Source organism: Polypterus senegalus, chromosome 11, assembly GCF_016835505.1.
Source record: "Polypterus senegalus isolate Bchr_013 chromosome 11, ASM1683550v1, whole genome shotgun sequence".
NCBI classification, from domain to species: domain Eukaryota; kingdom Metazoa; phylum Chordata; class Cladistia; order Polypteriformes; family Polypteridae; genus Polypterus; species Polypterus senegalus.
The window spans coordinates 93,516,792-93,542,392 of NC_053164.1; the positions used below are offsets into that span (position 1 = coordinate 93,516,792).

At 39.6% G+C, this 25,601-nt stretch overlaps 1 protein-coding gene across 1 annotated transcript in view; it reads left to right on the plus strand.

Moving 5' to 3' along the window:
- The window catches only part of unc5db (unc-5 netrin receptor Db), a 756,179-nt gene that overhangs the window by 505,823 nt on the left and 224,755 nt on the right, over positions 1-25,601 (plus strand). Inside the window, exons 5-6 of the mRNA XM_039769246.1 lie at positions 1,320-1,500; positions 12,342-12,509. Coding sequence (XP_039625180.1) covers positions 1,320-1,500; positions 12,342-12,509 — 349 coding nt within the window. The remainder of the gene's footprint in view (positions 1-1,319; positions 1,501-12,341; positions 12,510-25,601) is intronic.

Sequence of the window (25,601 nt, forward strand, 5' to 3'; positions counted from 1 at the left end):
AAAAAACATATTCAGAGCATTATGTCCCTCCAGAGTAATAGGTGCCAGCCTCCCTGGGTTGCAGAGGTGCCTCGGACTCCCACAGGGAGTTGAAGTTTGGTTCAGCCTTGTTGGGTTTCATGGGTGTCACCAGGGGGATGCTGCGGGTACTGTTGAGCCCTGTGTGGTAGCCCTTTCACCACAGCAATAAGTGCTGCTGGGAGAATGTCATTGGCCTATAAAAGGAGCCAGTCACCACTACTTCAGTTGCCAGAGTCGGGAGGTGGAGGACAAAGCTTGCCAGGAGGAGTGGAGGCGGACTGAGAGAGGAAGAGAGAAGAAAGAGAACAGAAGTGTATTTACAGGGAAGGTATTTCTCACAGGAAAAAATAAAAAGTTTGTGTGATGAACTTGCATCCTGCATCTGACTGTGTCGGGTTTGGGCAGCAGGAGCGCCCTCTGCAGGCCACAGGGGCATTAGTACTTATCACTATGGCATCTTGCTGCCCAACATACAAACCACACAAATACACATTCTGTTAAATAGTGCATCCCCAGATGCTTTTCCAACAGTGGGACCACTAGCAGGTTGAATGAATCAAAGCAAGTCATTGAAGGAGGGCATTGAACATCATGACTTACAGTCCAGTCCAACCTCTTACCCATCACATCCTACTGCCTCCTACCAGCACAATAAAATATAAAGTCAAAGCTGAACATTTTAAATAAAAAATAAAGGAAGATTTTATACAGGCTACTAAATTGGCTCAAAATAACTAATTGAAAATGAATGCTTTTCTTCTTACATTTCTGGCCCTGGTCCTACCAATTTTCTTTAAAGATTGTATTATTGACAGTGTGAGATTATGAAATGAGGTGTTGTAGCACAGTGGCACCATTCTTAGTGTTACTACCTCAAATACCCAAAAGACTGAGTTCCCATCCCAGTTGTATTCTTACCTGTGTGGAGTTTAGACTAACCAAATGTGGGCTTCCTTCAGGTTGTCCACTCTCCTTCCCAGAGCTGAGAGACGTTTCTGCTGGGAGACTTTCAGCTGCCTTTGTGTGTGAGCAAGCAAACAATTCCTTATAAGTAAACACAGAGAATCATCACTACCAGTATTGTCACTGTTTGGCTGAACTTTTCAACTTTTCAGTCCTATTTGAGCTGTTTTTTTATTTTTATTTGACCTTTGGAGTTTGTTTCTCATCTATATTTAGTTACACATTTTCACTCTGTTTTGTACTGCAACTCACACATCCTGCTGTGAGTACAAACTGGTTCCCCCAATCGTAACTAAGCTCCTGTTTTCACCTCCATGCTACTTTCGTCTTTTCAGGTTGAATGGTTGAAAAATGAAGAACCTGTGACTGCCCTCAACGATGATAACATTGACACTCGAGCCAATCATAATCTCATCATTAAGCAGGCCCGCTTGTCAGATTCTGGTAATTACACCTGCCTAGCCAGCAACATTGTGGCCAAGCGGAGGAGTGCATCAGCCACTGTTGTGGTCTATGGTAAGATGGGCTACTGTTGTTAGTGTGGATTATTGTATTGAGTATTGTGTTGTTTGGGTAAACGCAAATCTGACTAATAATGGATAGTGGTGAAATTGATTTATGTCTTCATTTAGAAATACGGTAAGGTCATCTTCTTGCAGTGGTCGAAGTCCTATCAAATATAAAATATATTTGAAATGTTCTTATAGAATGGTAAAATTGTTAAAGGGTTATACAAAAGCACTTTGAGGTGTGAAGACATACTTTACCCAATTTGGTTTTCTATGTGCAATGGACTTAATGCTGAAGGACAGGATTTGTATTAAATATAATGAAGTTCTTTATTTTAATGCATTCATGTTTGTCATGGTCCCAAAGAGTGGTGACATGTTTTATGTTGGTTGGAAATGCAAAGAAGAATTTGACTGCGTACACATGACCATCAGAACTGCTCGATCCACTGACCTTTAGGTAACATTTGAAGATCCAATAATATAATATAATATACCAATCAGCCACAACATTAAAACCACCTACCTAATATCGTGATTGTGATCTGGCTAATTTGGAGGCCAAATCAAGACTCTGAATAATATATCTTGTTCCTCAAACCATCCATCCATTATCTAACCCCCTATATCCTAACTACAGGGTCACGGGGGCACAAGGCAGGAAATAAACCCCGGGCAGGGCACCAGCCCACCGCAGGGCACACACACACTAAGGACAATTTAGAATTGCCAATCAACCTAACCTGCATGTCTTTGGACTGTGGAAGGTAACCGGTGTACCCGAAGGAAACTCACACAGACATGGGGAGAACATGCAAACTCCACGCTGGGAAGCGAACCCAGGTCTCCTAACTGCGAGACAGCAGCGCTACCCACTGTGCCACCGTGCCGCCCTCCTCAAACCATTCTTGAACAATGTTTGCAGTATGGTGGTGTATATTATCCTGCTGAAAGAGGCCACTGCCATCAGGGAATACTGTTGCCTTGAAAGGGAGTATGTAGTCTGCAATAATCTCTAGGTAGGGGGTACATATCAAAGTAACATTCACATTAATGCCAGGATGCAAGGTTTACTCAGCAGAAAAATCCCCCTGGGCATCACACTGACTCCACTAACCTGCTTTGTTTCCATAGTACATCCTGCTGCCATCTCTTCTCAAGGTTAGTTATGTACCTGCACCCGGCTGTCCACAGGCCAGCTTCTTCCATTGTTTAATGGTTCAGTTCTGATGCTAACATGCCCATTTTAGGCACTTTCGGTGATGGACAGAAGTCATCATGGGCACTTTGACCGTTCTGCTGCTACATGGTCAAATACACAGCAAGCTTTGATGAACTACAGTATGTGCTCTTAATCTTTTGGGAAGCATTAAGTTTTTCAACAATTTGTACTACAGTAGCTGTTCTGTGGAACTGGACCAGACGGGTTATCCTTCACTGCCCACACACATCAGTGAGCCTTGTGTGCTCAAGATCCCATTGCAGGTTCATTGCTTGTCCTACCTTGGACCACTATTGGTAGGTCCTAACCTCTGTATACCAGGAACACCCCACCGGAGCTGCCATTTTGATGATGCTCTGACCCAGGCATCTAGCCATCAGAATTGCTTGTCCTTTTTCCTGTTTCCAACTTATCACAATCAAGAATTGATTGTTCAATTTCTTCCTAATATATCTCTTGCCTTGAAAGGTGCCTTCATAACAACATAATTAATGTTATTAGCTTCATCTGTCAATAGTTTTAATAGTTTTAGTTGTTGCTGATCAGTATATAATATAATCTATATATATATATAATTCACTAAGGCAAGACACCCATGGAAAACATGCCGGAAGGGGTGTGGATTCACTAAGCCACCGACAAGTAAGACACCTATGGCGCATACAGGAAGGAGTCATGCCCACCAACTCCAAGAAGTAAGCAGTCTTTAAAAACCGAGTTTTTTCGGTTACGACTCACGACTGCGTGCACCATAGCAAACTGTTTTACACGCTACATACAGCAATTCGCATCCGCGACAAACATGCGTCTTCTTAGATGCTCCTGCAGGAACACGGAAAGTCTACGTGAGTCACAGGTGCATCTGGACTGTGCAAAGACGACAATGACTCAAGTGATGAGTTGGAGGTGGGCACATGAGCAATGGCGGTCCACCAGTTTTCAGTCACGGACGATTGTGTGTTGGTTCATTCCGTGCATTGTTACAATGTTGCTTTTCTTGCTGATTTATTACATAACCGATTTTTCAAATGTTAATTTTCTCCCTGTGCTTAAAAATCATTAAAAAACCAGTCTGATTATGCGGTTAATGGTACGCTGTGGGTTGGCTAGTATAATATAATATAATATAATATAATTTCAAACTTACTTATCATGTTCAGAATCATGAATAGCTGGTACCCGTCTAGCAGCATTGAGAATAAAGTTGGAATAAGACCTGAATAGAGTGCCAGTCCACTACAGATCTGTAATCTATATATTATAAGCGAAGACAAGGATCTTTTTTTCTGAATAGGCGCTTTCATTGTAACCTCAGAATTTTAACTGAAAAATTGTTCATATTTTCGGTCAGAATCATAAAGGGGTTCTGAGCTCCCCACTACTTTCAAAATGACAGTTATTTGAAAACCCACCTTTTGTTGTCCTATTTCTGCTCATTATTTGTACACATGCAAAGATTAGTAAATGAAGTCATAGGGGCACATAGCCAGACACCTGCTGAATCGATTAAAGGTAGCTACATGTCCCTAGCCGTTATAGGGCCAGAGATAAGAAGTTGGATCAGATGCCTGAAAACACAACAATATTATAAAAATGCACTCAGTGGCAAAAAGATCGGGTTACTACCTAAAAAAAATGAATGGTACTAATATTAAATACCTACAGTAATGCATTTGTGTGCAAGGTAAACCTTCCTTTGTCAGTCAGCTCATAAAATTCATGTGTTCCAATTTTTTTGCAAATGAATCCAAAATGTAATAAAAACTGAGAGTATATGTGAATATAATAAGAACTAAACTGTTTACATACTTTAAAAAAGCTGATAAATGAATGTATTAACTTTGCAAAATTTAAGGTAAATGATTCTTACATTTAGTTACAATCAAATATTAAACCTTCTTAAAGTACAATAGGTGGAGTTTTTGTCAATCTATTCAATAATAGACAGATGTGAGCATGATCAAACAAACTTTCCTATTGAATTCCTCAATTCTCTCACTCCAACTTTAATTCCCATACTTTGACTTAAATTAAAAATAAAAGCCATTACTCTATTGTGGATTATCAATATCAAAAAAAGGATTGTGTAATGGAATAAGAGTTATTGTTACACAATTAAAACCTAATGTCATATTTGGAGAGGTTCTTACTGGACCCATTAAATGACAAAAAATCTTTAGTTATTTTTTCATTTTTATACCACATATTCTTTTGAATGATCAAAGTCCAGATATCTCTATTCTACCTAAATGACAACAATTTCTTATAACAGTTGCGTTTGCCATGGCAATTAACATGTCACAAGAACAAACTCTTCAAAAAAACTGGAATATACTTACCTAATCTTGTCTTTTCACATGGGCAATTATATGTTGCTTTCTCAAGACCGACTTCATGTGAAAATGTCAAAGTTCAAATGGAGAAAACTGTGATTCAAAGAAAACTAATTAGTACATTAGAACAGTCTAGATGAGAACAGGCCCTTCAGCCCAACAAAGTTAGCCATTTAATTCCTCTACAAAAACATCAAGTCGAGTTTTGAAAGTTCCTAAAGTCTTATTGTCAACCATGCTAATTTGTAGCTTATTCAAAGTGTCTATTGTTCTTTGTGTAAAGAAAAACGTCCTAATGTTTGTGCGAAATTTACTCTTAACAAGTTTCCAACTGTGTCCCCATGTTCTTGATTAACTCATTTTAAAATAACAGTCTCGATCCACTGTACTAATTCCCTTCATAATTTTAAACACTTCAATCATGTCACCTCTTAATCTTCTTTTACTTAAACTGAAAAGGCTCAGCTCTTTTAACCTTTCTTCATAATTCATCCCCTGTAGCCCTGGAATTAGCCTAGTTGCTCCTCTCTGGAGGGTGGCACGGTGGCGCAGTGGTAGCGCTGCTGCCTCGCAGTAAGGAGACCCGGGTTCTCTTCCTGGGTCCTCCCTGTGTGGAGTTTGCATGTTCTCCCTGTGTCTGCGTGGGTTTCCTCCGGGTGTTCCAGTTTCCTTCCAAAGACATGCAGGTTAGGTGCATTGGCAATTCCAAATTGGCCGGAGTGGGTGTGTCCTTCAGTGGGTTGGTGCCCTGCCCGGGATTGGTTCCTGCTTTGTGCCCTGTGTTGGCTGGGATTGGCTCCAGCAGACCCCCCGTGACCCTGTGTTCGGATTCAGAGGGTTAGAAAATGAATGGATGGATGGCTCCTCTCTGGATCTTTCCAAATGCTGCTAAGTCCTTTTTTTAGCCTGGAGACCAAAACTGCACACAATACTCCAGATGAGGCCTCACCAGTGTGTTATAAAGCTTGAGCATAACCTCATTGGACTTGTACTCCACACATCATGCTTAGGGTTGCCAGACTTCCCTTATATATAGGATATGTCCCATATTTGATCATTTTGTCCCCTGTCCCGTACTGACCTTTCAGGGACACCCAAATGTCCCGTATTTAGTTCATTTTCAAATCTCATAATAAAAATACATTCTAACTACCTTCTTACAGTACTTAGTTGTAATTTTATAAGTACAGTAATTATACTTTCTTTTCTCAGATACTCTTGATGAAAATAAACTAAATGTAACAAGGAAACTAGTGTTTGCTGTCTGTTTGCAACTTGTTCAGTTGCTATGGTTGGCTGAGGACAGCGACACTCTTATTGTTGTGGTCCCCGGCCGGGGCTGGAGACCGCGAGGGGGCATCCGTCCTGGTTCTGTTGGGAGCCACGGGTCGAGGGCATGGAAGCCCTACCCTGTAGGGGCCCGTGGTCACCGCCAGGCGGCATCCCGATGCCGGTTTATCCCGTACGGTCCTCGGCTGGGGCTGGAGCCCGGCCGGGACGCTTTGGAGGACCAGAGGAGAGCGAGTGCCTCCTCCAGACCGAGTGGGGGCGTCCGTCCTGGTTATGCAGGGGGCCTCGGGTACAGGGCTTGGAAGCCCAGCCCTGTAGGGACCCGTGGCCACCGCCAGGCGGCGCCCCAGGGCCTAATTATTCCGGGGGGAAGACGACCGGGGAGACACGGACGGCTTCCGGGTGCGACAGCCGGCACTTCCGCCACACAGGGTGTGGCCACCGTTAAGTGCCGGGAAGCAGCTGGAGCCCATCCGGCTCCCCATAAAAGGGGCCGCCTCCCTCCAGTCAGCGGTGGACGTCGGGAGGCAGTGTTGGCGAAGCTTGAGAGAGGACAGGAGGCGGCCAGGAAGGCACAAGAGACTGTGGGCCTGGACATTGGGGAAATCGGTGCGAGAAGGCACTGGGGGTGCACGTGAGCCATTTGTATATAATATTCGTGTAAATAAAAGTGTGTTGGGTCCAAAAATGTTGTCCGTCTGTCTGTGCCGGGGCCAGCGTTCACACTGTATTGCTCTCCAGCCAGGCTGCTGTGCAGTTCTGTATCTGCATTACAACGTACACTGTCAACAAAGTGTGTTGTTACTACCTGCCATGGCCCACTTTTTTTCTAACTGCCTGTATTAAATAATAATAATAATATTTCTCTGTTTTCTGTATATAAATATTTTCAAATGATTTCACTTTTACAAAATCGTTTAACTTGTATTAAATAATTTTCAAATGATTTTACTTTCGTTTTCCAAATAACCCATTAAAATCCTTGCTTTATATTTTTAACTTATGTCTCTACTTTTTTATAATATATTGGTTTGGGTGTGTAAGGGGCATGTATAAATTTATATATATATATATATATATATATAGTAATATAGAGAGAGATTTTAAGAGTGCCCTGTATTTCTGATTTTCTAATCTGGCAACCCTAATCTTGCTATATAACTTAATATTCTGTTTGCCTTCTCAACGGCTTCTGAAGACTGTCGGGAAGTTGATAGCGTAGAGTCCACTATGACTCCTAAATCCTTCTCATAAGGTGTACTCTCGATTTTCAGACCTCCCATTGTGTATTCAAACCTAACATTTTTACTTTATATGTGTAATACTTTACATTTACTCACATTAAATTTCATGTGCCACAAACCTGTCCAAGCCTGTATGCTGTCCAAGTTCCTCTGTAATGATTCAATGGATTCCAAATGATCCGCCAATCTACTTATCTTGGTAACATCTGCAAACTTAACCGGCCCTAGCACTGACCGCTGTGGAACACCACTCTTAACATCGGCCAATTCTGAAGAGGTTCCTCACATTATCACCCTCTGCTTCCTATGTCTGAGCCAATTCTGCATCCATCTAAAAACATCACCCTGAACTCCCATATCTTTTAATTTGATGCCCAACCTCTCATGTGGCACCTTATCAAATGCTTTCTGAAAGTCCAGATAAATAATACCATAAGCTCCACTTTGATTGTATCCTTTTGTTGCCTCCTCATAGAATTCCAGCATGTTAGTAAAACACAACCTCCCTCTGAACCCATGCTGACTGTTCAGAAAAACTCCTGTACTTGCCAGGTGTTGCTCAATCTTATCCTTAATAATTCCTTCCATTAATTTTCCTGTGATGCATGTTAAACCTACTGGCCTATAATTGCATGGATCTGCCCTGTCACCCTTTTTATATAATGGGATAATATTTGCCATTGTCCAGTCCTTCAGAATCTCGCCAGTGCACAGTGACTTCCTAAACGTATGTGTCAAGCATTTATATTTGTACTCACTAGCTTCCTTAAGAACTCAAGGGTAAATATTATCTGGTCCTGGTGATTTATTTGATTTTAGCCTATTTAGTCTGAACGATACCTCTACAATTTCCAAATCCTTCAGTACCTCCTTAATAGTTCCATTTACCACTGGGAGGTTATCCACTTCCTCACTTGTGAAGACCTCAGAAAAATGCAGGTTTAGAGCATCTGCTATTTCACTCTCTGTATTTTTGTAATTGTAATTCACCTTTACTATTTCTGATGCACTTCACCTCACCCTTGACTTCTTTTGCTACTAAAATACTGAAAAAATCTATTAGGGTCATCTTTTGCCGTATCTCCTATATTCCTCTCCATCTGTCTTTTAGCCTATCTAATATCTTTTTAAATAGTTGCCCTCATGTTCTCATATACCCTACAATTCACTTTGCAGTTATTAGTCTTATACAACTTATAAAGCTGTTTTTTCCTTTGCAGCTGCTCTTTTAATTCTTTATTAACCCACTATGCAGTTTTTAAATTTCCTCTTCCAAATTTAGGTATGTATCTGTCCTGCATTACATGCAAAACATTTTTAAACTCGTTCCACTGCTCCTCAACTCTCTACACACTAAAAAAAACAGTCTATCCTCCATAGACTTTGTCACATCTGCTCAAAATTTGCCTTACCAAAGTTAAATTTAACAATTTTAGTCTTTGCATCCGCACTTTTACAAAACACTGAGAACTGTATTATATGGCCCTAGTGGTTCAATGACCTCTACACACTCAATTCTGTCTTGATTATTACAAAATTCTAAATATAGACAAGCTTCACCCTGCATTGGTGCTTTAGCATACTGTGGTAAAAACAGTCACTAATTACTTCTAAAAACCCCTGCCCTTGTGCTCCTCCATTTGCAAAATTATCCCAGTTATTATTTGGATAATCAAATTCCCCCATGACTATAATATCCCTTTGTAAACTTGCCATTTTAATATGACCAAAAAGATGTGTATTGAAGTTACTGTCTGCATCGGGTGGTCTATAACACACTCTTAAAATAAGGTCTCTTTCCCTAATGCTTTCCAGGCAAAGAAACATGTCCTCACTAAGATGGGGCTCATTGTCCAACTGATGAGGACTTTTAAATTCTGTTTAACATAAACAGCAACTACACCTCCTTGTCTCTTATGTTCATCCTTCCTAAAAAATGTGTATCTCTCTATGTTACAGTCATTCCCATCTTTGTTATTTAGCCAGGTAATGCTCTGCTACATACAGCTCCAACTCACTTACCTTTTTTTTGATACTTATAGCAATAAGACAAGTTATTTTTAATGTGTTACTCCTTCTATATTTTAATGTTGGATTAGAATTTACATTAGTACTCATTTTTATTTCTACACCATTGTTTTGCTCCTCCACACATAGTGCTAAACCTGGCCTGTCCTAAACTACCTGTCCCTCACCATTCACTAGTTTAAACAATCCTCAACTAGCCTACCAATACATTGGTGCCCCTTTGGTTCAGATGTAATCCATCATGGCAGAACAGGTCCCATCTGTTCCAAAAGGCGTACCAATGCCCCATAAACCTATACCCTTCTACCATGCACCAAGATTTGAGCCACATATTAAGCCTTTTAATCTCCTCAGTCTTACCAGGAATGGTGCATGGGACAGGCAGAACATCAGAGGAGACTACCTTGGCAGTTCTGTTCCTCAGCCTGGCACCTACTTTTTTGAATTTGGATTGCAGAAGTGAAAGAATACTCATGTATGTCATTTCAATGACAACTGGATTCACCCCCACTCTGTCCAAGAGCATATCCACCATTCCAGGGAGGTTCTCCACCTGTACACCCAGAAGACAACACACCATACGAGACTGTTGCCTCTGGAGCAAATCTGTGCTTCAATCCCCCTAATGACACAGTCCCCAACTATTACTACCTAATTGTCCCTGCTTACCACTTCAGAATCATCAGAGACACTGTCCAGCTCTGGAAGGACCTTAAAACAGTTTGACACTTCTAATTCCGGGGTTGATGTCCCCGGATAGTGTGCACTCTTTACCTTATGCCTTCTGAATGTGAACAACCTATTTCTACCTTTCTGGTCTGGAATCTCCTCCTGCACCACCTTAGGGGTGCACACTATCTCTCTAAAGGACACCTGGGCCAGGTCCGTCAATTCTCTACTACAACACAGGCCCGCCGACTTCTCCTCTAGTTCAGCGACCCTGAGCTACAGGTACTGGATCAGCTGGCATCTCCTTCAGATGTAGCCCTCATAGAAGACTGGCTCCTCCAAGCCATCATCTACAAAGTCCAATATTCAACAGGACTTGCATTGTACTGGCCTCATTGTTAAAACTTGATTGATATCAAGGAGCGCCAAAGTTTGTCAGAATGTTATTAATCCTGAAGATCTGTAACTTTTCAAATTCAATATAAAGAAATACTTAATTTCTTTACTAAGAGGACAGGCGTTTGCTTTCGGAACATGTCTCTGATGATTAAAACAAAGAAAATATTCTGTGCATAGCACAGGCTAAATACTAAATATAATATAATATAATATAACTAGCTGTGTAAGCGGTCGTAAAAACTATTGGAATCATCATAAAAAAATGCAGGGTTGTCAGGTACTTGAAAGGAACTACTCAGGACATCTCTCTCCAAGGAGGTTTCATTTTACCAATGTGCTCGCCTCTCTTCTGTATTAGCATCTAAATGAGTGACTTTCTTCAGAGGTTTCGTTTTGCCGATGTGCTCGCCTCTCTTCTGTATTAGTGGCTAAGCGACTTTGTCTTTCTTCGGAGGTTTAATTTTGCCGACGTGCTGGCCTCACTCGCATATCCTCGGAGGTGGAGCCCTTACTCCAACTCTACCTCTCCCTTCCCCAGACACACTCACTTCCACGTGTAGACATTTATATATAATATAATATAATATAATATAATATAATATAATATAATATAATATAATATAATATAATATAATATAATCATTGTCTCCCTTTGACAAATTAGAACAACCATCAAAAATGGAAGAATGAAAATTACATTGTGGATGGACGGCATTGTGGCTCATCTGCTATTGCTGCCTCACAGATATGTGATATTGAGTTTGAATCCTAAAATAGGCCACTTTCTGCATTAAGTTCACTGCACTGTTTGTAGGGGTTACTACAGGAACTCCAGTTTTCCTCCTACATCCCAAAGATGCACCAATTAATTTAATTGGCCTTGTAAACATATAAAATGATTTTGTGGATTGACATTCCATCCAGATGATCTGATATTGTTGGTTTTCTGACATTCCTAGAACAATATCAAAGTGAATGATCCATGACAGTCATCCAATTTCATTCAATCAGCTTTAAGTTTAGTGTATAATATTATACACAAGGAAGTGCATAAAACACAATGTCCAAAGTTTGAATCAAACAGAAACTAACCAACTTTTCACATTACAAAATTGTTTGCAAAATTCTTAGACTTTGCAGGTATTTAAAATTTCTAAAATAACTTTGTTTTTTTTTTTTCTTTTAATCCAATATATGAAAAAATTACATTTTTTGCATTTGAACATAAAATCCTTCCATTGTGATGTCTAAGGCTGAGTTTAAACCGGATTATTTGAAAACAGACTATCTAACAACAAAAACCAAACAATATCAGATCCAACCAGCTCATCCAAAGTTGCTTCCTGTCTTGCACCCAATGTTGTACAAAGCTGTAGCTCAATTTGAAAAGATTGCAAGGTGTTTAACGACTCAGAAATGAAAGAAATGGCAGATATTACTGCATATTTGGAGTTCAGGAGATTTCAGTATACAGCTGCCTTGCACAATTAATTATTACATATCATTCTTCTGTAGTAATTTAGGCATAATATGATGCTTCATCTGAGGACTCTCATAAAAGGCTGATTTTCTTAAGTATTGTTACATATTGTGTGATTCTGCAGTATGCTGGCACTAACTGGGTGCTTTGGCTCTGACTGTTATGCTCTCGTTTTATCTGTAGTGAATGGTGGATGGTCCTTGTGGACTGAGTGGTCTGCCTGTAACGTGAGATGCGGCCGAGGATGGCAGAAACGGTCACGGACCTGCACAAATCCAGCTCCCCTCAATGGAGGAGCATTCTGTGAGGGGACGTCTGTGCAGAAGATCACCTGTTCATCAGTGTGCCCAGGTAAGCCACCTGTACTAGAGCCCCAGGGTATCAAGTAAATAACTGTGGGAGCAGTAAAACTGGGTAAAAAAAGTGAAGAAAATATATCTTTTTCATGATTTTCTTTACAATAAGTTCAATTCACAAGATTGCTATAGCAGGTATACCAAGTAAACTGTGTTACGTTGTGAAACTGATCCAGAAAAACCAGACCAGGGGCCTCATGTATAAAAGGTGCGTACACACAGAAATGTTGCGCAAGAATGTTTCCACGTTCAAATCGCGATGTATAAAACCTAAACTTGCCGTAAAGCCATGCACATTTCCATGGTACCTCATACCCTGTCGTACGCAAGTTCTCTGCTCGGTTTTGCAGACTGGCGGCACCCAGCGTCAAAGCCATGCTGCTGTTCCTGTGTGGTTACCCTTTCTTTCTGAGATCCACACTGAAACTAACTGCATATTGTTTATTAGTGTAATGCATCTGATTGTAATTAACCTGTAACAATATAACGATCCAGGGAATAGCCATAGTATTCCAAATACCATAACTACTTTAGCGTTGTCACACTCACTGCACCTTCTTTTTCTTCTTTAAGCTGCTACCGTTAAGGGTTGCCACAGCGGATCATCTTTTTCCATATTACTCTCACTGCACCACTCGGAGTATTTATATCACTGTATCTGAGTGTGAATCACAGCAGCAGCTGATCGGAAAGAGAATTATCGGTATACAGCATCAAGCACACGCTGCCTCAGCCACAGCAAAACGTTTCAAAGCCTTTCCTGTACGGACTTTGCGGTTCAGAAACAGTTTCATCCCAGGAACTATAAATGCACTTAATCAATTGTTCCTTGTAGAACTGTTTGTACTTATAAGTATAATTACCTCACTGTAAACTTGCACTACAGTTATTATTGCACAACCTGCGCCAGTTTATAAAGCGCTTATTTATTACATATGATGACGATATCATTTTTAAGATGAAATGTAGCAAAATATGTTGATTATATTATACAGATAAAACTGAAACTTCATTTAAATAATCTGTGTTGTTAATAATTAAACATGTGAAGCAGCGCTAGCAAGTTCACGTATTTTTCCTGCTTTGCGCTGTATATTTGCTAAGGCTGGCACGACACTGGAAGGATAAACGGATAGAATAATTAAACACATACTATGAAGATATTTCAATGTTCCTTAAAAGTTTTGAAGAATCGTCGTTGTAAGTTTACAGATGGCTTAACGTCTATTACAGAGCTGATTGTGTGGCGATTGGGTATTTGGAGAAAGAAAAATAAGGACAAGAATTGGAGGTTAGTACGTTTGAAAGAGACAGTACTGCTACAATAAATTATTTCATCGAAGGTCGCGCATGGAGCAGCAGCATCTTATGTGAGACATGAACAATCACTGCACCATCATGTTCTCATGTTTAATAACATGCTTTCATTCCAATCATCATGAAAATGATATCACGTATACATCTCAGTATTTTAATTATTCAGAGAGCTGTAATATCACAAATGTAATGGATTCTGTGTCCTATCGGAGGAAGAGAAAGAATGGAAGCACGTAGTGATTCACACACTTAGAGCACATAGAAGATCAAATACAAAACAAAGCATTTAACATGCTACTTTAGTTACGATGGGATTTTAGAAACTAGTAAGTTAAACAATTTTAAGATGAAGTCTATGATGTTCTACTTTAATGACAAAATAAACTATGTGGTTAAAGTGGAAATTTCGAGATGAAAGTTGACATTTCGTGCTTTTTCCCCATTGTGTGCCTATTTTTTTTGTCTGTACCCTAATAAGCTTTCATATGACACTCAGACGGTGGGCTACAACTCGCCTTTTCACAGCGACTTTGATATGTGACTTCTTTTTTATTTCGGGCACTGTGCAACTTTGTGAACTTGAGCTTTCAAGTTTCTTCAACATGCTATGTCACTCGATTGACTTCCTTTTGTTGATTATACCACTGTTTAAATTAACAAATAGTATGTTTTTCCTTTGCCTCCACTTGGTATTCGCTGAAATTCATATATTTTCCCCGTGCTTTTCCCATTCTCTTTTCACAGAACGCTGAGCTTAAGGGCTATTTATATTGATTTGCATATTCAAAGAGGCGTAATTCTGGGAGGATTTGGGGCGGGGCAGCATGCGCGTGCACGTGCGTTACTTTTCACGCAAACCAGGATTTATGGAGCAGAAGAACGTGGAAGCTGGAGTATGCACAGATTTCTGCATCTGGATTTTTCTGTGCGTAAGCACGGTTCGACTTTTGTGCTTACATCATGTTATTGTGCGAATTCTACGCACGGTGTTATGCATGAGGCCCCAGCACTGTAATGTGTGCTATGAGGACACCATCCATTCTGGACTAGTGTAGATTGAGAGCTTGACTGTGACAGCGAGTCAACGTTAGCTTCATTTTGTTTTTCATTTAACTAAAACCGATCTATTGGGGAAGACTACAGAAGGCTACCCCACTAGAATTGCACGGTTCACCTCCTAAGCTTAGGCACAACTACAACAAGAGTAAATTTTAATAGGTGGTAGCTTAAAATAATGAAGGAACTGCAAAATGTGATCTCTAGTTGCTTTGAATTGTCTTTGAGATGAGCTGTTTGGTTCAGTCTTTAACAGATGAGGTCCAGAAGAGTTGGAGCCAGAGTCAGGGCTAGACACAAGGCTAATTCTCTACCTCTTGGTATTTGTCTTAAAGTCTGGGGACCAGAGAGAAAGACACATGATTGTTTGTACAGTCACCAAATCCTGCTCTTATAATCAGTCCCCATAAATATGACAGAGTGTTGACCATCCTCCAGCCCCATCAGCGGGGCTAAAACTGCATAATGTTGTCAGATTTTAAATATTAAGCCTTGGTTAAGATGTCAAATCCAATCATTTTATTAGGTTATAAACTAAATGTGGAAACTAATCATCTTTTTGAGCGACTCCTGTTTCAAAGAAATTTTGTTTAATGCTACAAAGTTTTGGTGGCAGTTACAAGACGTGTCCACTGGGTAGCACTGCTGCTATAGATTTCTAATCTATATTGCCCAAATCCACCCTCGGTGGATTTGAAATTATAAATACCACAAGAGAATGGCTGTTTACAAGCAGTGTGATTTATTCTAACAAGGACTGAAAAAGTGCCAAGCATACATCAGCTTTGAACTGATAAATCCCCGAAGATGTGTTCTGTTGTGTATTATGAAGAGAAAAAAGTATGTCGAACGTCAAACTTGATATCACACTGGTTCTTAATCTGAGAGAGGCGTCTGAGTGCATTTACAAAGAGGCCATTTATGCTTTTATCGAGTGCAATAAATCACTTGGGATGTGCTCATTGTATTACATGGGGGTGGGGGTGTGGTGTTATGCTTGTTAGTGTTATCTGTAAAAAGAGATGCGTGTTGAGCAACATAATACACACCTTCTGAGGTTTTTGCGAGTTCCATTCTTCTCGCAAGCCGAGACTGATAAAATTTGCATTTAAATTAGCATTGAACACCTCCAGCAATAGATGCTACCTGCAGAGTTGACAGACAAAGACTACATGCACAGCTCGAGGAAAAGATGAAGCGAAATGTGTACCAAACCGTTATAGTAAGCCATTTCAGGCTACTGTGGTTGGTGTCCAAGTGAATGCAGGGCACAGCCTTAGCTACATAACACTATAACAATTATAGGTGAAGGAAAAGCCATTGTGGAATATTAAGTGGAGACAAGGGGCTACCAGCAGATCTCTATGAGTTACTTCCTCTGATTAGTGATATTTATAGTGTCTTTCTAGTGGGCCCCTTTGGTTAATCCAGGCAGCTTTCAAACTCCGTCACATACAGTGCATAGATAGATAGATGGATAGATAGATAGATAGATAGATAGATAGATAGATAGATAGATAGATAGATAGATAGATAGATAGATAGATAGATAGATAGATAGATAGATAGATAGATAGATAGATAGATAGATAAAACTTTAAAAAGGCCAATGTTACATACAAAGTATATAATTTGCCTTTATATTCCATGCATACCCACCACAACAATGAAAATGTGCATAGAAATCCTATAAAACAGAATTATGAGTTATCATTTTTCGATACATTCAGGATATGCACATTCTTCACAATTGCGATATAACTTGGGATTCCCTAGTATCAGTTTTTTTACATCTCTTTTGTTGTGCAGGATAATTAGATGTACTGTGAATGAAAAACGAAAACAAGATAATTACCACACACTAAGGAAAATAACTGACTGTGGGAAACAAAATTTGAAGAAAAATCTGTATCTGTGTAAATGTATCTAGTTGTTACTATTTTCCAATAATATAAGATCCCATGCTGCACAGATTAAGTGTGTCCTACCTGAACATGATGTACTCTATGTGAGTGATAACCTAATATAATACATAATGCAATATTCTGAAACCCACTTAATCCAATTAAGGGGAGGTGGTGGCACCACTGGGAGCAAGGCAGGAAACAGTTCTGGACATGGGACAAAATGTCACCCAGATCCAACTTGGAATCCTCCATTAACTTAACCAGCACATCTTTAGAGACTTGGAGAAAATATGCAAACTGTACAACGACCTGTTGCTGGATTCAAACCCAGGATACTGGATCTGTGAGGCAGCGGTACATGCCACTGAACTGCCACTCACAACATAAGATGACATTTTGTAATACACTTAGTCCAATTAATGGCCATGGAGTACTGGAGACTATCCCAGAAACATTAGGTGCAAAGAAGAAACCATCCAAGACCAAGGGTCGGATTTGTAAAACTTATGTATGTTCATTCTGGGCCTCTTTTTGTGTGTACGCAAGTTTGATAAATCTTTCCGTGCTAAAGTTGGGATTTGTAAAAGAAAACTTGACAAGACAAGTTGCATGTATTTACAGCAAATCTGACCCATTTGTATGCACAATTTAAAAGAAACTGGGAAATGGCGACACCCTTGGTCAAAAACGGAAATGCAGCTGAACCAACCAAGCAACTCACGCACATAATAATTCATATAATTGAGCTGTTATTATAATGTCCATTGACATGACAAACAGATTCATCCTCAAAAGTGTTAATTATGATGCACAAATCCTAATTTAGTTCCCTTTTAAGAGGACCAATTGTCCGTATTTATACTAAGAGTTTTTTTGGTTTTCATTAGTTTATATCAGTTCCCTGGCAAATAGGTCAGGAATATCTCAGTCAAGCTTTGTGCCATCATGCCTGCTCTGCTGGAATCTATTAACAGACCACTGAGGTCCTTTATTCAGTTTTCATGTAGTGTGGCCATGCATACATAAAATATAACATGTTTTTGTTTTCATAAAAATAAATTTTACAGCAGTGTCTGGTTTTCCTGATGTAATCACAGCATTTGACTGTACTCATATTGCAATACTGGAACCTAGCAAGAGTAAAGCAGCTCTTGTTAAATGTAAGAAGTTATAATCCATTAACGCACAAGTTAGCTGTGATACCAGGATGAGATTGACATCATGGCTCAGTGGCATATATCAACCTATGATTTATTTATTTTGAAACAATGTAGCTATGACAGACTTGATGGCACTGTATATGGTGGTGGGCCTGTTGGTAAGGTAACTGGCGGAATGCACCATTTTTCATGGCCTGTAACATTCATTGTAACACCAATCATCTGATTACATGTGCCAGGTGATAGTAGGTACCCTCTCAGACACTGGTGCCTTATGCCTTTTCCTGACCCCCAGAGTGAAGAAAAGATGAGATATAATTCCATGCATGCCCTTGACACACTTAGTTGAGGAGCATGGCATGATGTGTCAGGAGGGAGACTGCTCTACCAGCCAATGAAGGTCTGTTGTATCATGATGGGATTTGTAAGAAGTCCATGTATTTTAGGGTGGCAACCAGGCAGGATTTGAGGCACATTCACATACACATATCTCTTAAGTTTTTTTAAATCTGATTTTTTTTTTGGTATAAACATTTTCCTGTTTTTTGACATGACTATATTTTCACACCTGAATCCGAGTATAGTCTTATAAATGAGACCCCAGGGCACCAGTCCATCATAGAACACACAAACACACAAACATCCACATTGGGAAAAATGTAAGAATTTTCAGTTATCCTAAATTTATGACTTTTGGAGGAAATTTAAGTGGCAAGCACTTCTTGATAAAGATAGTAGAAAAGCAAAAGTAATAAGATTTGAGTAGTAATAAAATATTCTTGATACTCCAAACTTTCACACTAGTATTAGACATGTGGAACAACTTACCGTATACTGTGTGAAGGTGAAATGGATATCAGACAGCTTCAATAAACCACATGGAAGAGCTATTGGGACACCTTTACCAATCAGACAAGCTTGTTGAAATGGAATTTGTCCTTACATTTGTAAAATGTTGTTTTTAGAACATTTTGACTACAAGAAGAACTGATAATAAGAGAGCATAAAAGAAATGTAAGTCCTCATATCAACTCTTTGACATGTAGCCTGAGAAAATATCCATATGGGTGTGTTTTTAAACATAACATCATTACACACTTATTATTCAATTTTGCAAAAACTGTGAAATTTACTGGCATGTTGTCTGTCTGGGTTTGAGGTTCCATAAAAAGAAAATGGCTGTTACTGACAACTAGAGGACACTCAGAATCCCAACACACAATAGATGGATCTGTTGAGTTCTGTGTTGTACCAAGGAGAAAAAGGCAGGCCAGGAAATCGACTAAACAAGAATCGAAATTAGAGTACAAAATCAGCATTATGAACAAATAGTCAGTGTAGTAGAGGACCTGGATGGATGGGCAGTTCCCAGACAGATTGGTTGTTGGTACCTTTCTTGGCTGTGAGATCATAAGAAATTAAATGACAGAGGGAGACTGCGTCCCAAGGCCATGTATTTTGCTAACACACTGGGTGGCAGCATCCCTCTGATAGAGCTCCTATTTGTAACCCCACAGGATCTGTAGTCCTGATGGGCAGTTCTATTGGGGTCCTTGGATGCTGCCAGGGGGAGCTGCTGGGAAAGGACTTCTTCAATTTAAGGAGGTTCTGCCTGTCCCAGAAGTGTCTCCGGGGTGCAATACTTAGGCACAGGAAGTACTAACAGGTTTGACATAAAAGGAGCTTCTGTGATTCGCCAAGGTGAGTCAGAGTCAGATATGGAAAAAGGACAAAGCTCATCTTGGAAGAGTGGAGGAGAAAAAGAAGGTAGAATAAGAAAAGAAAAAGAGATTGAGTTGTGGAAGAAACCTGTAACAACACACCCTTTGAAATAAAAAAAATTATTTAATTCCGAGACTTGGGATATTGCAGTTGTATCTGGGGATAAGGGCTGCGCCCCTAGTGTTCACATCAGATAGCCCAAAATGCTAACCAATACACATACTGTAAATCTAACAAATATACATAAGATCTCTTGCAATGAATTGAGACTAAATCAGTAAAAATACTGTTTTACGTTTTGTTGGTACTGTCAAAATAGATCATCTCAGCAAAATATAAGCCCCCTTGCGATAATAGCTGTTAAAAAAGATGGTGTGGAAGACACAGGAAAAAGGTTTGGGACAGCCACCCATATATTTGAAATAAGGCTGCAAAATAGGCAATTAGATTCAATGTTGTTTACAGATTTCAGTCCAAAGCAGAACTGACTCACAGAAGGAAGATGGCAGGTTTTTAAGATTGGTCAGGGGAAGTGATATCATTGGGCCCAGAACCAGAAGTGACGTTATCAAGCCATAGAGTGACGTCATCGAGTCTGGAACCGGACATGGCGTCATCAGGTTCAGGCAGAATTTCCCACTTTTAGTCTGCAGGGATAATAGGATAACGGATTATTGCACTCTGCCACCCACTGGCCTGGCATGGAATTACCTTCTTTTGAGCCCTTTAGCTGCCTACCATGCACACATGTGTAACAATGGATATAAGCAGGAGATATATATCACAGGAATATATTTACTTATGTACATAAAACCCCAAAAATGATACTACCCACATTAAAATAAGACAGCAGTTCAGAAACACATGAAATATGTTTTAAAACTTCAGAGTAACTTTCCAAGAAAAAAAACATATAAATCAAGGTACTGGTATACTAAAATGCTAAATGAGCATAACGAATAACAGAAGTATTTAAAAGTGAGCTAAAAAAAGTTTAAAAATAAATGAGATGCCCAAGTTCATGACATCTCTGTTAATCAATTATTAAATCTTAAAAGGGCGGAGAGGAGTCTCTGAGGCTAAGGATCTACGCTGGTATCCTGAAGGTTGCCAGTTCGAATCCTTATCAATGCCAAAAGAGATCCTACTCTGCTAGGCCCTTAAACAAGGTCCTTAACCTGCAATTGCTTCAGGGGCACTGTACAATGGCTTACACTGCTCCCAAATTCCTAATACAAAATAGATAGATAGATAGATAGATAGATAGATAGATAGATAGATAGATAGATAGATAGATAGATAGATAGATAGATAGATAGATAGATAGATAGATAGATACTTTATTAATCCCAAGGGGAAATTCACATAATCCAGCAGCAGTATACTGATACAAAGAAACAATATTAAATTAAATAGTAATAAAAATGAAAAGAATAAAATTAATGTTAGCATTTACTCCCCCGGGTGGGGGAGGAACGATCTCCTCAGTCTGTCAGTGGATCAGGACAGTAACAAAAGTCTGTCACTGAAGCTACTCCTCTGCCTGGAAATGACACTGTTCAGTGGATGCAGTGGATTCTTCATGATTGCCTGGAGTTTGCTCAGTGCCCGTCGCTCTGCCACAGATGTCAAACTGTCCAACTTTAATCCTACAATAGAGCCTGCCTTCTTAACAAGTTTGTCCAGGCGTGAGGCGTCTTTCATCTTTATGCTGCCACCCCAGCACACCACCGCGTAGAAGAGGGCACTCGCCACAACCGTCTGGTAGAACATCTGCAGCATCTTACAAAATATTGTATAAGGCAAAATAAAGAACAAATAAAAATAAAAAAAATAAAAATCTTCAATGTATAAGTCAGTTTCATCAGGGACCTGTCCTAATAAGCAGCAGGTGCAAAGCAAGACCCAACCATAAATATGGCACCAGTCCAACGAACTTTGGATTCACCTGTTAACCTAACCTGCACATCTGTTGGAGGAAACCATAATAACTGGAAACAAAACACTCATTATTAACAGCGACAAGGCCAGTATTCAAACCACTCTCCTTTTAATTGAGTATTTAACACGAAACAAGCTGGTGCAGTAGTTTGTGCTTCTGCTTCACTACCTGAGAAACCAAAGTTCAATTCCTAGCTTGGTTTCTGTTTGTGTTGCGAGTCTCAACTGCACAGGCTTTCACCATTTTTTTCAATTTCCTCACACATACCAAATGCTTGTTTAATACTTCAGGCACACGTACAGTAGGAGTGGGTCACAGGAAGAGAATCAGCCTGCCATGGCACACACAGATGTGTGCATCTGCAGCTTAAAAGTTGTCCCATCCATAGGGCAGGAGGATCTCAATTTATTGCTCGATGAGATGAGATGCATCCTTTTAACCCAAAGGCATCCAGTATGCAATTGGAGGCAAGCGCTTAACTGTGATGCCACCGAGCAAATTCCTAGACTGAGACAAATGGCATTATAAACAGGATTCATTCTGTTCAGGGGGGTATATTGTTATAGTCTAGGTGTGCATGGGAGTTGGGGACTGGGACAGAGCCAGCCTGACATTGTGTACAAGGAAACGTGCTGCCACAGCTTGGATGCTATTCTATCCACAGAGCAGGGGGAGTTCTCCCTTGATTGCTCATTGAGTTGGGAAAATGTCTTTGTAACTTGAAGGCTTCCAGTTCACAACTGGCAGGGAGTACTTTTCTGCAACAAAATAGAGCAAATTCCCAAACTGAGATAATTTGCTTGTTACACTATTTGGAAACTTTTATTTATTCCAGCATGAACTGAGGAAGTATTCTCAATTTGGAATGGTTCCTGGTATTTACCTGATGATCCCAGATTACTCTGCCTCATCATAGCTATGAAATATAAAATGCTGTTTCAAAAAAAAAGATGACAAAATGTTCATTGTGCTTGAAGTATGATCTTATCAGAGCTTTTAATATGTACTTTATGCCCCTTTTATGTCATAGAATAGGCAAGATTTTCTGCACTGTTATTTTGTGCACCCCAACAAGAGAGGCCTTTGTAAATATCCTAGGTGGCGAGGTCAGAAGGGGTTGGTGAATTCTGTCTTTGTTCACTTCCTTCTAACCATTTATTCTTTAGAGAGTACACTTCATAGTACATGCCTTCATAGGTTCTTCACAAGCATAATATTCAAAAAAACAAGATAACCAACTCCATTAAGTAAAGTATGATAAATTGCATAACAAATAAACATTGAGAGACAGCCTGAGTTTTAAGAGGACTCTGGGGAGGAGATTAAAGCATTTCTACACTTTCCCTTCGGTTTCTCATGTGCTCCAGGAAAGTCTCAAAGGATAAGGCCTTCCAAACAGTTGACAACAATAACAGCCTAAAGTATGAAGAGTTTATGCATGAAAGCACCAAAGCTAATGACTCCCCATTTAACTTAGTGTGTCACTTAACCTTTCAGTTCTCCTACGGTTATGTATAGACAGGTACAGTATGTTGTGTTACTATACACTCAGTAGCCACTTTATCAGATATATTAATCTAGCACTAGGTAGAACCTTACTGAACTCTAAAACAACCTGAATTATTCAAGGGACGCATTCGATAAGGTGCCTAAGAGTTTAGGTCCTTGCTGACTTAAGAGCATAATGAAGTTTCTGCAGATTTTTCAGCACATTAATATTGTGAACCTCTCGTTCAATCTCATCCCAACGGTGCATTATTGAATTGAGATGTGACAACTGTGCAGCTGGTGAAGGTAACTGAAGTCACAGATTTATTGGCACAACCAAGCTGAGATGATGTATGCTTCATGGCAAATTGTAATATCATTGTTGGAAGAACCACAGACTGTGGCCATAAAAGAAGGCTGGATGCAGGCTGTTAAAGCAAAATAGTCAATATAAGGCCTTCTCTCAGAAATTAGGCTAGAATTCCCTGGCAAGTCTAGAAAATCCCAGTAGGCCTTACAAGCTCAAACTAAGCCTTTCCCACAAACTTAAGGAGCAGGCTTTATGGCCTATAAACCTAAAAAGAGAGCCAAAGCATATAATCCTCAAAAAGAGAGGACGACCATAAAACCCTTGGCCCAAATGAACAAAACAGTCCTGGACATTATTACAGAAAGAACAGGGAATCACAAAATAATTGAACAGTGGAAAAATACTAATTGGAACTTAAACAGAAAAAAATTAGCAAACTACATTATTTCATAAATATTTCGCTATCATAGAAAAAAAATTCAAAGAACAAACAAGAATAAACAGAATTAAAGTCAAGGATGAACCCCCAGCAAAACCACAACAAATTCAGCCTCATTTTCCTTTTCTTAGCTGAACAGAATAGAAATCAAGCCAGGGACGTGTGGTCAGGGGAGTCATCATGAAAAGTAAAAAAAAAACCTAATAATCATAAAATAAATTTGTCCACTGGTCTGTGCTATAAGTTTGTTTTCTGTATGATTCTAATAACTTTTATCATTTCTATAGTCAAAATCACTGAATTGGAGCAATTCCTGTTCAAATACTGGGAAGAAACGTGAGGTGCAGCAGTGACGAGCCTAACTTCACCTCGGACTGTGCTCTCCCTCACACACGGGGTTGATGCAAGCAATTGCCTGTTGCTGTCTCTCTGTACAGTGGAACCTCGGATCACGAATGTCTTAAAACACGTACTAATCGGGTTACGACCAATAAGTTCGCCAAACTTTTGCATCTGTTCACGACCACACACTCGGGTGACGAACAGGCCAGTTTCCCTTCCAGTTTGTACGCAACGATGATTTCCGCATGTGTTCAGTCTCTCCATGTATATTGCTCTTGGTCAGACGTGCATGCATTCGCTGTGAACTCTTTGTGCTCTATTTCGTGTGCTTTTGCATTCATTTTACAATTAACCATGGCCTCTAAGCAAGTGAAGAGTGGTAGTGTTGGTGAGAAGAAAGGTTCGAAGAAAATTGAATTCGAATTAAAGAAAGAAATTATTGAAAAGTATGAGCGTGGCGTTCGCATTACTGATCTTGCCGCCAAGTACAATTCAAAATCTATGATTCTAAAGCAGAAAGAAGCCATTAAAGCAGCTGATGTTGCAAAAGGAGTTGCAGTGTTAACCAAGCAGAGGCATCAAGTGCTGGAAGAGGTGGAAAAACTGTTGCTAGTGTGGTTGAACAAGAAGCAACTTGCAGGGGATAGTGTAAGCGAGGCGATGTTATGCAAGAAAGCCAGGAAGATTCATGGTGATTTGCTGCAAAACTGTCCTTCTACTAGTGGCTAGTTCTTCCTCCTCACTTCCTTCATGCCAGAACTCGACTCATGCAAGGTTAGCTTTCTTGGTTGTTTATAGTTAGTTTTTGTATAAATTAAGAATTTTTCAAATTTTAATTTTTTTCCCTGTGCTTAAAACTCATTAAAAAAAAAGTCTTTACAGCAAGAGGTTCGTAAGGGTGCAGCGTGAACTCTGGGAATGTTAGTTTTCTCTGTTTTTCAAGGTTTTTCACAGCGGTTCGTAAGGCTTGTAGCGTGAACTCTTGCAATGTTAGTTTTCTCTGATCAAGGTTTTCTCAGTGTTATTCAATGTTGTTTTATCTTGGTAGAGTAATATATATATTGCTCTACTTTCACCTATTGTATTATTAATATATAGCCTTAGAATGCCTAATCTCACAGACTTACCACTGTATATAACTTATCCCCACCTTCCCTTCTATATCTATAACCTCAGGCAATTAGATGTAGTAAAAAGACAAGCAGGAGTTAAGTTACACATAAAATAATGTATTACTGATAATATTCATAAATAATAACAAAATGCGAAGTACATTTGAATATTGGCAATCATACAACCTGATAAAATGGTGATGGTAATTTAGGTGGCACACAGACTTGTAGTTACTTAATGTCTCTAGTTAAGGCATTATTTGTGCTCAGCTTTTAGCCACATGTCTGTTCA